Source organism: Aegilops tauschii, chromosome 3, assembly GCF_002575655.3.
Source record: "Aegilops tauschii subsp. strangulata cultivar AL8/78 chromosome 3, Aet v6.0, whole genome shotgun sequence".
NCBI classification, from domain to species: domain Eukaryota; kingdom Viridiplantae; phylum Streptophyta; class Magnoliopsida; order Poales; family Poaceae; genus Aegilops; species Aegilops tauschii.
This window is the reverse complement of record NC_053037.3, coordinates 287,462,018-287,476,582: the sequence shown is the minus strand read 5'-3', so window position 1 is coordinate 287,476,582 and position 14,565 is coordinate 287,462,018. Positions and strand designations below refer to the sequence as shown.

At 43.5% G+C, this 14,565-nt stretch overlaps 2 protein-coding genes across 4 annotated transcripts; one reads left to right on the top strand and one right to left on the bottom strand.

Moving 5' to 3' along the window:
• The first annotated feature begins 4,373 nt into the window (after positions 1 to 4,373).
• Positions 4,374 to 8,976, top strand: LOC109761898 (uncharacterized). 2 transcript variants are annotated; one of them, XM_020320706.4, is made up of 5 exons: positions 4,374 to 4,662; positions 5,130 to 5,306; positions 5,827 to 5,967; positions 8,064 to 8,273; positions 8,422 to 8,976. In XM_020320706.4, the coding sequence occupies exons 2-5, from the start codon at positions 5,153 to 5,155 to the stop codon at positions 8,736 to 8,738; spliced, it is 822 nt and encodes a 273-aa protein (XP_020176295.1). In that variant the 5' UTR covers positions 4,374 to 4,662; positions 5,130 to 5,152; the 3' UTR covers positions 8,739 to 8,976. The 2 variants fall into 2 exon arrangements, with proteins under 2 accessions (XP_020176295.1, XP_020176297.1); XM_020320708.3 differs by lacking the exons at positions 4,374 to 4,662; positions 5,130 to 5,306; positions 5,827 to 5,967 and adding an exon at positions 7,475 to 7,777.
• Positions 8,977 to 9,316: 340 nt separating this feature from the next.
• On the bottom strand, positions 9,317 to 12,489 carry LOC109761897 (mitochondrial carrier protein CoAc1). Of its 2 annotated transcripts, none has more exons than XM_020320704.4 (7): positions 11,403 to 12,489; positions 11,210 to 11,295; positions 10,883 to 11,090; positions 10,617 to 10,746; positions 9,972 to 10,156; positions 9,753 to 9,884; positions 9,317 to 9,653 (listed from the first exon to the last, which is right to left on the bottom strand). In XM_020320704.4, the coding sequence occupies exons 1-7, from the start codon at positions 11,568 to 11,570 to the stop codon at positions 9,543 to 9,545; spliced, it is 1,020 nt and encodes a 339-aa protein (XP_020176293.1). In that variant the 5' UTR covers positions 11,571 to 12,489; the 3' UTR covers positions 9,317 to 9,542. The 2 variants fall into 2 exon arrangements, with proteins under 2 accessions (XP_020176293.1, XP_020176294.1); XM_020320705.4 differs by having other exon boundaries at positions 11,210 to 11,322; positions 11,403 to 12,431.
• Positions 12,490 to 14,565: the final 2,076 nt, after the last annotated feature.

The following is a 14,565-nucleotide window of genomic DNA, read 5'->3' as shown; positions in this document are numbered from 1 at the left end:
GTATAGGATGCTAGTGTTCCATCAGTGGCCCTACACTCTTGTCCGTCTGCCATGCTATACTACTGGGTCGTGATCACTTCGGGAGGTGATCACGGGTATATACTATATACTTTATATACATGACACATGTGGTGACTAAAGTCGGGTCGGCTCGTTGAGTACCCGCAAGTGATGCTGATGAGGGGGCTGAAAGGACAGGTGGCTCCACCCCGGTAGAGGTGGGCCTGGGTTCCTGACGGCCCCCGACTGTTACTTTATGGCGGAGCGACAGGGCAGGTTGAGACCACCTAGGAGAGAGGTGGGACTGGCCCTGGTCGGCGTTCGCGGATACTTAACACACTTAACGAGTTCTGGGTATTTGATCTGAGTCTGGCCATTTGGTCCATACGCACTAACCATCTACGTGGGAGTAGTTATGGGTATCCCGACGTCGTGGTATCAGCCGAAGCTCTTTTGACGTCAGCAACTGAGTGGCGCGCGCCGCATTGGACCGTAAGCTCGCGCTTGTATTAAGGGGGCTAGGTCTGCTTCCGGCCGCGTACGCAACGTGCAGGTGTGCATAGGGCGATGGGCCCAGACCCCTGCGCGCATAGGTTTAGACCGGCGTGCTGACCTCTCTGTTGAGCCTAGGTGGGGCTGCGACGTGTTGATCTTACGAGGCCGGGCATGACCCAGAAAAGTGTGTCCGGCCAAATGGGATCGAGCGTGTTGGGTTATGTGGTGCACCCCTGCAGGGAAGTTTATCTATTCGAATAGCCGTGTCCCTCGGTAAAAGGACGACCCGGAGTTGTACCTTGACCTTATGACAACTAGAACCGGATACTTAATAAAACACACCCTTCCAAGTGCCAGATATAACCCGGTGATCGCTCTCTAACAGGGCGACGAGGAGGGGATCGCCGGGTAGGATTATGCTATGCGATGCTACTTGGAGGACTTCAATCTACTCTCTTCTACGTGCTGCAAGATGGAGATGGCCAGAAGCGTAGTCTTCGACAGGACTAGCTATCCCCCTCTTATTCTGGCATTCTACAGTTCAGTCCACCGATATGCCCCTTTACACATATACCAATGCATATGTAGTGTAGCTCCTTGCTTGCGAGTACTTTGGATGAGTACTCACGGTTGCTTTTCTCCCTCTTTTCCCTTTTTCTATACCGGATTGTCGCAACCGGATGCTGGAGTCCAGGAACTAGAGATCCCGAGGATGATTCTACATGGAGTTCGGCTTCGAGGAGTAGTTAGGAGGTCCCAGGCAGGAGGCCTTGCCTTTTCGATCGTTGCTACTTTTGTGCTAGCCTTCTTAAGGCAAACTTGTTTAACTTATGTCTGTCCTCAGATATTGTTGCTCACGCTGACTCGTCTGTGATCGAGCACTTGTATTCGAGCCCTCGAGGCCCCTGGCTTGTATTATGATGATTGTATGACTTATTTATGTTTTAGAGTTGTGTTGTGATATCTTCCCGTGAGTCCCTGATCTTGATCGTACACATTTGCGTGCATGATTAGTGTACGGTCAAATCGGGGGCGTCACAAGTTGGTATCAGAGCCAACTGCCTGTAGGAATCCCCCTTTCCACACTCCTTGGCCGAAGTCAAGTCTAGACATTACAAAACTTCTACTAACATGGCTGTGTGTCTTACGGGCCCACGTCGCCATTGGGTGGTATTAGGACCTTTTACTCCTTGTCTATACTCTGGGACTCTGATCTCTCTTCTATTCGGGTTAAGTGAATTTTACTAAATCTAACATTAGGATCTCGTTATCACTTTCACCCGGAGAGCCCTTTATTACTGATGATCGTCTGCTGCACGTGAAGACCCTGAAGATACTCTCCGCTGATAACCCGAGAACTTGTGTTCATTGCTTTTGCAATTCTCTTTCATCGATAAACTCCTATGGATAACCACGTATACTCGCCATTCATACAATGTTTCCCAGTTGATCTTGTTATTACAAGATACCCCGAAATTCTCTCTGTTGTTCCGAGAATCCTTTGAGCTTACTGCCTTGCTGTTCTTTGTCACCTGAATACCCCTACGGATAATTCTCGCACTTACCGAGTATCCGGTCATCCCCAGTTGATTCAAGTATTCCACAATAGTCTTCAAAATACTATTCGATCTTCCGAAAATCCTCAGGAGCCTATTGCTCTCGAAATTCTTGTTTGCTTGCATTATGGTTAATCCCATAAGTCTCGTAATCTTATTGGCATCTCTTGTCATTATCATTTTGAGTCCGTTGATTCAATTTGTTGCGAATGCTCGCAATCCTCAATCATATCCTAGAATTCATTCTTTCGGCTCAGACGTCATTTTAAACGTGAGCTGGATCTCGACCTATCAAATTGCCATCGATTGTACCCCTAAGCCTACTCAACTTATCCATCCTTGATCAGAGCGTTGCTTCTGACCCCCCCTGAGTTGGAAATCATAATTCTTTTGCATTTGAACTTTGAGTTAGTCAGTTGTTTCTATAATCAGATCTCCTGGCATTCTACTTCCTCTGGTTGAGTACTGATGCTCACATCAGATCCTTTGTGGACCATCGGTTCCTTTGTTGGATTTTATCCGACAGTGTCCTTCCTATTGAATAACCTTGTGAGCCTTTCCATGGGTATATAATGCCTTTGGTAAATTGTATCATCTGATTTTGAACAATGCTCTTCTTTCGAGCTTGTAATATTTACTCCGAAGTTTGTGGTATATGTTCCTAAGATGCCTTGATGGGTTGAACCTATGCCTTTCATAATACGTGTGAACTCGAAAGTTTTCATGAGTCATACTCTTCTGGTATTTTGCCAGATAAAATTTTTCCACACTGCAACTTCATCAAACGCGAGAAGTGAATGAAAGGTTATGCATTGAAGAAGTGGGAGTCGACCTTGAACTTTGTGTTCATGCCCATGGACACGATGTAGATCCGCATACAAATTTTTGATCAAAACCAAAGTCCGGAGGGAAGAATGGCTAGAGGGCAGAGTCGGGTCTTCAACAAATGACAGAGAGGAGAAATCTTGGACAACTCTATGGAAATTCAATGTCCCTTCAAAAATCAGTGTTTCTGTGGAGTCTGGCTCGCCACTCCCTGCCTACAACCGATGTGCTCCAAAAACGAAATATAAACCAGCGGGCGTGCCCCCTCTGCGGAGTAGTCGATTCATGGCGACATGCTCTTTTATCTTGCACCATGTCCAGATGCATACGGGCTCTTTCGAGTGAGACCCTTGTTTCAAAGATGACAGAAAACATGGAGCCGAGTGCAAAGAACTGGTTGTTCGAGCTTTATGATACACTAGATCACACTAGTTTCACACAGATGGTGGTAACTCTATGTGCGGTGTGGATGCCAGAAGCAAAGCAGTATATAAGGCAATCTTCCAGTCGCCATACCAGACCATCTCATTTGTGAACAATTTTATCTCTGAGCATGATCAATTACCAGGGGAGGTAGTCAAGTCCAGCGTGCAGCCGACTTCAGTGGTACAATCCCAGCGCTGGCTACCCTTGATGGATGGTGCCCTGAAGCTAAATGCGGACAGAGCAGTTGCCAAAAACAGACATGGAGGGGTTGTTGCTGCACTGTGCCGGGATGGTAATGGGAACTATCTGGGCTCTTCGGCGGTGGTAATAATTTGACTGCATGCATCCTTGATGCTCTTGAGTCATGCTGGTGTAAAGATTGAGTGTAATTGATATCTTCTCAGTACATCTTTGATGCTCCAGATTGAAATACAGCATGGTCAGCTCATGCATCCTGGGAGGTTGGCAACCCCTGTGAATGCAAATGGAGTACGCGCGTCTCACAACGGGGAAAAATATCCGATGACGCAATCGAGTAACCGACCAGATGAGCGTGACCGTCAAATACGTTGTTGATAAACACATGTCCTCAGTCACAGGGAACGCTTCAATGCGTGAGAGAACACGGCCGATACACACGTGTTGGTTCGATCAGCACATCTCATCTTCTTTCAATATGGCTCCAATTAAAAGCATGTCCATTTCTGTCATACGCTACTCGTCGTTACAACAGGTTTGCTAGGATGTTTCCGAATAAAAAAAACAAGCAAGACAAATCGTGAGAAGATTTTATCCGAAGAAGAAACATCCTAGCAAATTGGAGCTCAGGTCCGTTATAGCGACGGGTATACAAACCATCCATCCGCGAAGACTCGGACAAAACTATTTGCTTCAAGTCTGTGTTGTGTTGCGACGTACACGCTAAAGTGAGTGCACGAGATTGGCTAACGAGACTCCTTGTGCAGCACTTCAGCCTCAACTTACATTTTTCTGTTACCTGCAAAAAATCCTATACACATAAACGTGTTCATCACTCGGCGATAAACATGGTTGCGCTGGTTAAGTCAACACAGAAGCCATATAAACTAATAACCGCGTTTTGATCTCGTGTTGTTGGTTTAGTAAAGAAATGCAATGACCAGTTTCATAAGTTTTAGCCAGGAAAGACCAAGAAATTCGAAGCCGACGGTTGCGGGTTGGGGCGCCCGGATCCGATTGAATTGAAGCAACGACTCCATGCTGGAAGCCATAAAGGGAGGAGCATTTTATTCCTCTGCATATCCATCCCCTCACCCTGTCCCTCTTCTCCTCTCCTCTGCTGCAGCCCCTCTCCGTTTTCTCATCGTACCCAGGAAAGTAGGTAAGATATCTCTTGCTCTCCTCCTTTCTTTTTCTTTTTTATTTCTAGCGCCTTTTGGAATGATTGGATTGGTGTTAATGAGTTATATAAGTGGTTAGATGGACGGATCATTTTCTTTTCTGTTTGATGTTATCTTTTCTCGAGTCTCGGCGCATTTTGCTTGGGCCCCTCTCTGAAATTTCAGTAACCATGAACGGACCTGGTTGGTACATGAGGCAATACAAATAATGCTTCACGACAACCAACCATGGATTTTTTCAAAATTCAAAACTGAGCCAGCTATTACAAGGAGATCGCTGTTTTCATCTTGTACTACCTTTTAAGGCACGAGCTATTCAGAATTAGATCCGATGCAACAACAATGGACTAGCAAATCAGTACAAATTAGCATTTACAGTAGCATTCTTGAGTACGCTGCAGGCGGTATGTTGTTTTATACATGCTCTTGTCTACACCAACTTTTGCAGTATAAGAGGAAGCACAGAACGAAATGTTTTTCCAGCGCAAGAATTCCAAGAAAGTGAAAAACACCGATGCATCATCGCCCAAGAAGGACAAAGATAGCCGTGGGAAGAACGACTTCTTCGATGGCGCCAAGGGTGGGTTTGGTGCCCTTGCAGGAAGCATCAAATCAGCCAAGAATGGTTAGTCATTTCGTTTCAAGAATGCCTTTAAGGCTTCCAACAAACCTCTTCTTCATCTCAGCTCTTGAACCTTTCATAGAAGTAGAGTTTTAACCGACACAGGCACTAGGAGTATTTTTGGTTGCTCAAATCCCATGGTCAGTTCAGTAAAAGACATCACGCCAGTCAAGTAAATGAAAATAGAATCGCTAATGTATCCTTTTATTTTTCTGATGAATAAATAGGTTCAGAAAACAGAAATACTTATTCTGAAAACAGTTTTGCGTTTAGGCCAGAAGAACAACATTTTCGACACTGACATCAACCTGACAGCTGGATGGTGGATATAACAGCAATACTTAATCAAACTATAATGTTTCAGAGTTGAAATGATGTAATTTAAGAATTTTCATATTAGCTCTCAGAATTTTTAATGCATTGCACATTTCTCCCAAATTGGTTGTTCCAAGTCTTGACAGACAGTTGGCTATATGTAACATTAATAATTTCCTCCTGCCTGACCTTCGGGCCTGGTCTACAGACGCTGAAGAGAGGGCAGCAAAGGTTCAAGAGGATGTGAACGCCGGCATTGAAGCAATCCTGGAGACGGGCTCAGGCATTCTTGAGAAAGCCAAGGAGGATGTTGGAGGCCATTCAGAAACAAGCCGCTCGAAGGAACTAGGTACATGCAGTAATATTCAATTCAGGGCCACTTGAAACGAAAATTTCCGGGATCTGCAAATATCGCAAATTTCCTTGCGATTGCTGTCACCTTCTGTTGATTCTGTTTGAACATTTCACATGGAAAAATATATCCTGAAATATATACTCCTATATAGGAGTATGATTCAGCTCAGCTTTCACCTTCCAATTAGGTCAAAACAGTTATAAACTGAGAGAGACGTTTAGGCAAAATACAGAAAAAATACTGTACATCACTCAGGAGGCAGTACATACTCTCTTTTTTACGTTGCAAAAGTAGATGCTTGAACATACTAGATGTTTGCTTCACTGTGCGCTTTCTTAAGCATAAAACGCATAGGTAAATGGGGGGAAACGCTAGTCTGTGTATAGGCGAGACATCCTTTTCCGATACGGCCTTAGAAGGAAATCAACGAGGCATGTGATCAATTACAAAAGGGTGACGTAACAGGTAGTGATTGCACAAGTTAATTCCATCCATGATTCCCAGAGTAGGTTGATGCGAATGGATCATGTGAGATTTATCACACTATGCATGTTGTTTTTTTCTAACGGTACCATGTTTATTTGAGTTTTGGATGTTTGATACTGTGAACTTAATAAATAGGAGCATTATGTTAAAACTTGATCCAAATGATGGCTTGAGAGGTTACTATTTCGGCGGCCCAACCATCAAACTAGAGTTTAGTTTTGAGCATTTCATAGTTATTTTGGACGCGGCTCCTCTGACGTGCCGTGATGCCCACTAACATGTGGCCCCGGGCCCACGAGTCAGTGGCGCAACGGCAGCGGGCCATACGTCAGAGGATTTGCTTCCAGTTATTTTTTGGCGGCCTGTCTTTAGCTTTACTTGCAAGGAAAAGCAACTTTATGCACAATGATTGTGCAGGACGCTGGAGTAGCTGATACTAGCGTTTTCCAGCTTGTGTTTTCTCCATAGAATAGAATAGAGGGCCACTCGTGATCCGAAATCGCAAAGAAGCGATGTTTATAGGCTAAAATACTATTCAGAACATCCCTGATTGTGAGCAGAGACTTTGTCGGATGATTTTTCTTTCTTTCTGATGAAGAGACAGTTTACAGCTCAAGGACCCAATGTTCTTGCTGTGTCATCTTAGCTGGCGTCCATGTGCTAGCGCCAGATGGTTAGTTGACCTTGATACACACGCATATTGTACGTGCAACCAAATCCTTAATTCGTCCAGCATGGAAACAGAAACAAAACTCCTGAATAACGCAGGGCAGGAACATCCAACTGTTACGTCGTATATTCTTATGTCCGCGGATCAAGTAAAACAAATGTAGAAATATATTGCTGTATTTAATATATTATTATTAAGAAGACAGAAGAACATTGATGTGTACCCCTATTTTATTTGACCCAGTTGGACCAAATGACACTCTGTAATGTATGATGCAAATACTCTGCATCGTGCGAGCGAGCAGTAATGCCCACCAACCACTATACTAGAATCAATCAATGCTTGCAATTTGGCAGTGGGTAAGAAGTAGTGTATTTAGCTGTCACCCTCCTGCCCCGCCCTGCCCTACCAGTTGTATCATGCTTCGGCATCGGCAGTCTCTGTATATATAGTGCCCAGCCCAAAACATTAGCCTGCTTCTCCTGATCTAGATCAAGGAGGACCTGGCCTGCCTCGGAGATCCAAACCCAGAATTCTTGAGCTTCTCTTCTCCTACAAATTATTAGAAGGTCGTGCTTCTCGGCTTCCTTCTGTCTCCTTAGCTTTCCCCATTTATTGCAACCTTCTCAAATCTCAAGATTCCAACTGGTAAGGCTCTATTCTTCCTCCTCTTCACTAGTTTGATTGATTCAGCCTATACTATACTATACCTATACTAGATAAGCTTCTGTCTCTCAATCTCTTTCATCTTGTTGAGAGATCCGATTTACCAAGGTCTCCTAATGTTTCTCCAACTACTATTAAGATCCGTCTCGTCCATATGCAAACTTTGGGCTTTACAGTTTCTTGATGGCATGACATCAAATCGATAATACCAAAGTTTTTGCAGTTGAAATGCCAACTATAGTCTCTTAACACTAGTTAGTTTCTTCAGGTCAAGGAAGTGAAGAAGAAGAAGAAGAAGAAGAAGAAGAACAAGGAGAGAAGGACATGGATGCCTTAAGTTCGATGCTCGACAAGGCGAAAGACAAGGTGAAAAGCAACCCTGATGTGATGGAGAAAGTCAATTCGGTCCTCGACAAGGTGAAGAACCACCCAGAAGTCATGGAGAAAGTTGCTGAGGTTTTACATCTGGGAAAACGTGGTAAAAACTTTTGATCCAAGTCTAATTTGTACAATTAGTTGTAACAAGATATTTCCTGACAAATACCTGGTTTGTTGCTGCATCATCAAACTTCTCTAATACTAGTAATGTTTTGACGATTTGGATCATCTTTGATTTATTTATACAGAATCCAAAGAGAAAGAGCCCGAGGCCGAGGACAAGGCAAAAGAAGGCGAGACCTCTGCCGACAAGACCCAAGACTCAAACATCCTAGACCAGGCCGTGGAAGAAATTCAGGCTGTTGTAGCAGCTGTGCAGCAGCAGGAAACAACCGGGGATGAAACTCAAGTTCCAGTCGAGGCTGCTGCCGAAACTGACGCTCCAGCTCAAGAAGAAAAACGGGAGGTGGAGAAAGACAACCCCAAGAACCGAATCGACTTCCTTGGATTCTTCGCCATGATCTTTGAGAGGTTCTGCTCCCCAGCTGACAAGAAGAAAGACTAGTTCCGTGTCAGCTGCCAGATTTATCCATTTGTCTTTATCAAAACTGAATGGTCTGCATATGGGGTGGCTGTGGATGGATGCTGTACAGTTTGCAGTTGTGTGTTCTTTTGTGATTTATTTCATTTTGGGATTGTCCTTAATGTTGATGGATGCAACAAAAAAATGTGTTTCATTTTTGTGTAATTACTGTCACTCATGGATTTGATCCTATTTATGCGAATCAAAGGATTTAATTCAATTTCTTTCTCAAGGCTTCAGTGTAATTTCCCTTGGTTAATATGATGTTACTTAACGATGCACTCAAGTTCTGGTTCTATGCTGTAGATAACATGATTTTCACATGCACAAAAAGAAAGCGGAAAAAACTTGCCAAAACAAAGTAGACAAAGATCTTCATGTGATCTTTTTTTTTAATTCAAGGTCTTCATGTGATCTTTGCGATGCCAATGAGAAGATTTGAGCCAAATGAGGCTATAGGGAACTGATTCATATACTTAGCCAGGGTTCACCTTTTCATTTTTGCTGACCTATGTCTTATGGGCGAATGGTTCGACAACGCAGCTCAAAACTACTGTACATTTTTCTTATTGTGTTGCCGATGCAAGGCAATCACAAATAAAATGATTTATCAATTCAATTATTCAAGAAGCACAATCAGTATACAATCATATCCAAGTCTAGAGCAGCTCAAATGCTCAACTGGGCTGTCATTCTTACAAATGTAACAGTTAAGTTGCTATTAAGACCATCATATGCAACATAGCTTACAAATGAGACCCACAACGCAAATAGGTCGATGTTGCTTCATTTGTTGCTGTTACCAGTCAATGGGTGAGCTTTCTCGCGTGGAGGTACTCCCAGCAAATTTTTCATCATGTCATATGTCGTGAAACCAATAGCAACTGACGGGACAACCTGAAATGGATCGATTTTTAGAGAAGTTACACATTTAAGATACAATTCAAAAAAAAAAGTGAGAGTATACAATATCTGCCACCTCTAATCCTCAATTACCTTGACATAATTAAGGCTCAAGCCAGCGAACAGTTGTCTCCACCCCTGGCACCGAATGATAAGAAAGAGACCCTGAAATGTTCCTCTTATGCGGAAGGCATCATTTGCATTCTGGGGCTGCTTGTTCTGAACCTGAACACATGACAGGTCAGAAGCGAATCAGAGTTGCAATCAAACTTACAACCCCATAGATTATCATGACTACAATGTGAATTATACCTGCATTTGCCTTCGGACAACATCCAGTGGGTAAGTGAGGGTTTGTCCAAAAAGACCAGCCAAAGCCCCACAAGAGAGCTTCAATATAACAGATCTCTTGTAATCTTCTGGAACACGAGATTTCAGGTCCTCGTATATGTAAAATTTCAGGCCAGCGTACGGAAGAATACCGATCAGGGTTGGGCCTGACAGACAATTGAAATTTGATTGTCATGCAGTGTAATGCTATGGGCCAGATGAGTTTTACATAACATCTAAATACATGACTTTTCATATGTAGCGCACTAAGTGGTAGATAGTTTCAAATACCGCAAGGTTGGGCACAGTAATGTACATAATTTCAAACAAATTTTTCAGGATATTCATGTGTTAGCCCATCATAAACTACTCTCATATATTGAGCCCTCGCAATTGCTTTTATGGTCACCTAATACCACTATGCCAGTGCGTGACAGTATTAATCAGTGATACCAGATATGGATGAAATATGTAGTTGCATATGCATTCCAAGCATTCACCTGAGCTTTATTTATAGCACCCTTGTTACAACATAAAAGCTTTGCAAGTATGGAGCATTAGCTGAAGTGATACCGATTGAGTAGGCTATAAGAGACGTGATTTCGCAAGTTGATAGCCTCAACATACCTATCCCACGGTACAAAGATCGTACACCTCCTTCCTTGTAAACAGTTTTAAAAACATCCTTTACACCATTATATACTGGTTGGCGGCCAAAATTTCCCAATGAATTGACAGGTTGGGCTACATTTGAAACCTAGTGAAGCAAATTAATAAGAATAACCATGAGCCAATGTGACCATCAAGAAGTTAGTCCAATAGCACTTCCATTGAAGAGACACTTTATTACATATACAAAAAAGAAAATCAATGATCAGCAGGGTAGTACATACCTGGTATGCCAGCTTGGTCCTAGCCAAGTCTAAAGGGTAGGTACACAGAACTGCTGTTCCGCCAGCAGCTGAGCCAGCCAAGAGATCAACCACAGGTCCTGTACCCACTGATGGGGCATTATTCAGTATCCAGCACCTATACTGCTCATATGTCATGTAATGCAATGCTGCATATGGAACAATCCGAAGCACACTCGCACCATTTCCTCTGCATGAACGATAAATAAAATATCAAAATAAGTATGCTGAACTTAGCAGTAAAAACTTAAAAATCAAGACGCTGAATTCAACGGTCAGAGTTTAAGGCGTTTTCTCCACTTTACTTACTTGTAGAAGCCTCGAACTCCCTCGTATTGCCACAGCTTCCTCAAGGATTGGAGAATCCCAAGGGATTGAAACCCTCGAGTTCTTGTCTAGAAAGGAACAGAAGACATGTTCTCCTACGTTAATAAAGGAGCTAAATACCCATGCAATCACCACAAGCAACGGAACTGGAACTGAAGGATTAAGCAGTCCATACCTGCAATAAGATCTTTACCCTCTCTAGTGGCGCGACGGCGGTCTTTGCGAATGCACCAGCTGCACCACCAGCAATAAGCTCCTTGGCATAGACAGGTAGTAAGCCCAAAGCATTGACTTGTGCGGCAGTTGAGGCGGATGAAAATGTGGATTCCTGCGAGGAACCCATGTTTCCAACTGGCTGGGCAGGTGGGAATATGTAATATCTGCCCTCCTCACCACTATTAGTAACATTAACACAAAGGAAACCAATTCAGAGCAAAGAATATCTTTTACAGGGCAGAGTGTTGCCAAGAATATGTCCCCGAAATAGGATATCCAAATGGGAAGAACAAATGAAAACTTTAGTTTGTCTCCTCGGCACTCACGTTAAATGGTAACCCAGGATAAACAAGAAGCTAAGCTGGCACAGTACTATCTGGGTAACAATCGCCCGAAAAGACACACACACAACTAAGCCAATCTTTGCCCTCCAAGTTAAATAAACTAACTAAAGAGGACAAAGTTGTACATAAGCCGGATCCGGGCACAGCATTCGCGTGGCCAATCAGCAGCTGTAGAATAGTATTGCCAACACTTGTGATATACTACTTACTCCTAGCTAGGTTCCAACAACACAGCTGAGGGGCTTGTAGAGCGAGAAGAGGATACGGGCAGATCGGAAAAGGCTCCGGCCCGCCGCTGGTGGCTGCAGGTGGAGTTCCTAGCCCATGGCACTATCTCCGGCGGCGGGAGGCGAAAGGCCTTTACGGGGGGCGGGGAGATCGGAGAGAAGGGAGCTCCCTCGCATCCAAATCCAAGTCGCTCCACCAAGAGAGTGGGGGAGGAATACTCATCAATCGCGGAGGATCTGCGGGGGAATTGGCGTGGTAGGCAGTGATTCGTTTCCTTGGATTGATTCGGCCGAACCCGGGGTGGGGGTGGGGGTGGGGGCGGGGGCGGATAGAGAGGAGCTCTTCTCCAAGAAATTACAAGCGACGCCGAAGTGCCTTGCGTGGGCAGCGGTGAAGGGCCGGCGAACCCTCCCTCCCACGTGCGGGAAACGGAGGCTCCACTCTACGTGTTGACACTACACCAACGGCAAGACCAGGCTGTCCGGTCGTCCTTTTTTTTTCTTTTTGAGGGGTAGGCTCTATTTTTTCTTTTAGGCGTTTTTGAGGCCGAAACTGCTCTGTAGACGACACTGCATACACGACATCCAGCCGACACTGTATTCAACGGTGGACCTGTCCTGCTGCTGGGCATGTGATCTTGTGCATCGTCTTTAAATCGCTGGATATCGTCGTGTGTATAGCAGGCCTCTTTTGAGGCATAGGCTGTCCGGTCGTCCGGGCACCGGTATTGTCATTCAAAGCCAGATCTGGCCAGATGGGCCAGCACAGCCTGGCCTAAACGGGCCAGGCACAGCACGCCTAATACACGGCCTGTGCCGCGGGGAGGTCCTATTCGGCGCTTTCTGCGCCGCTTTGCGTGCGTGGCGCTCGCACGGGTCGCCTAGCGGGCTGGCCAAACAGCCTCCTCTAAATATGATCGTGGCAGAAAAATATTTGCGGGACGTGGGATTCAAACCCACGCGCGAACGTACACGGCCGAAAGAAGCGGCGTAACAAACCCCTGCACCAGGACCGCGTAGCTATCTACAATCAAAAACAAAAAAACAAAAAAACCAAACTATTTAATACTTTTCCTAGTACATCATTAACATCAATATCCCTAAAAACAACATTAACATAAATTCTATACCATATAAATCATTTCAAAAAAGAAGACATAAAAAAGAAAAAGAAAAACATAGATATGTAATAAAAGTTCAATTTTAAAAAACGTTCATGAAATTCAGAAAAAAGTTCATCAAATTTTCAAAAGAATAAAAATTTAAAAAATTTAATCAATTCTGAAAAAAGTTCGTCGAATTTGAAAAAATAGTTCACCAATTCTGAAAATATTTCACAATTTTAAAAAAGTTCATTGATTTCGAAAAAAAAGTTCATCAAATTTGAAAAATAGTTCACCAATTCTGAAAATATTTCACAAATTTGAAAAAAGTTCATTGATTTTAAAAAAATCATTGAATTTTAAAAAATTTAATCGGATTTCAAAACTAGTTCATTGAATTTGAAAAAAGTTTATCAGATCTGAGAAAAGTTCATCGATTTTGAAAATAAAATTCATCAAATTTGGAAAAAGTTCATCGAAGAGGAAAAAAGTTCATCAAATTCAAATAAAAGTTCATCTAATTGAAAAAAAGTTCATGCATTTTGAAAAGGAAATAAGTTCATCTGTTTGAAGGAAAGTTCACGAATTACAAAAGGGAAAAAAAGGACAGGAAAAATAAAAAAGAAATGAAAGGAAAAAAGAGGCGGAAGAAGAAAATAGGAGAAACATCTATCTAATCACGTCAAGGTGTGGTGGTCGGGTGGTTATCGCGCCTCAGAGGATACTCGGAGGTCGCCGGATCGAATCCCAGTTTGATTCCCACTTGCGCATCTTTTTTTTTTTTAGAAACAGAAGAAGAAAATGATGGGCCGGCCAGATTGTGGCGAAGGGTGAGGCTGTAGGCGCGCCCGTTTGCTGAAATGTACTGTAACGGGCGCCTGTAGTCCTAAATAGGAAATGCCTGTGCCGCGCTGCCTTGGCGTAGGCATGGCGCAACAAGAAAACAGGTCGGTCCACCGGCACATCTCTCGATGTTGGTAGTTTTTGGGTCTATTTGGGTGGTTTTGGGGGCTAATATATACTCCCTCCGTCCTAAAATAAGTGTCTCAACTTTGTGTTATATTAGAGTTAAAACACTTATCTTGAAATGGAGAGAGTAAAAAAATTGGAAAAAGATAAACGGATCATGCCCGTGCCAGCACCCCTGCCTGCGATTTCCTATTTGGTGCATTCTGCGTCAAATTGTCGACGCGCCGCACACGTGATCGACTTACACGGGCCGACCCATTCAGCAGCGAGGTGCGCATTCACACATCTCGGTTTTGGGAATGTTCTGGAAGTTCCTAACCTATTTTTTTGGTTTCGGGAACCTTCTAGAAGGTTGCTGAACTATTTTTTCTTTTTCTTTTTCTTTTTTCAAGTTTCTTTTTCCTTTTTTCCATTTTGTTGTTTCTTTTCTTTCCTTTTTTATTTTTTCCCATTTTTATTTTTTAAGAATGTTTTCTTTT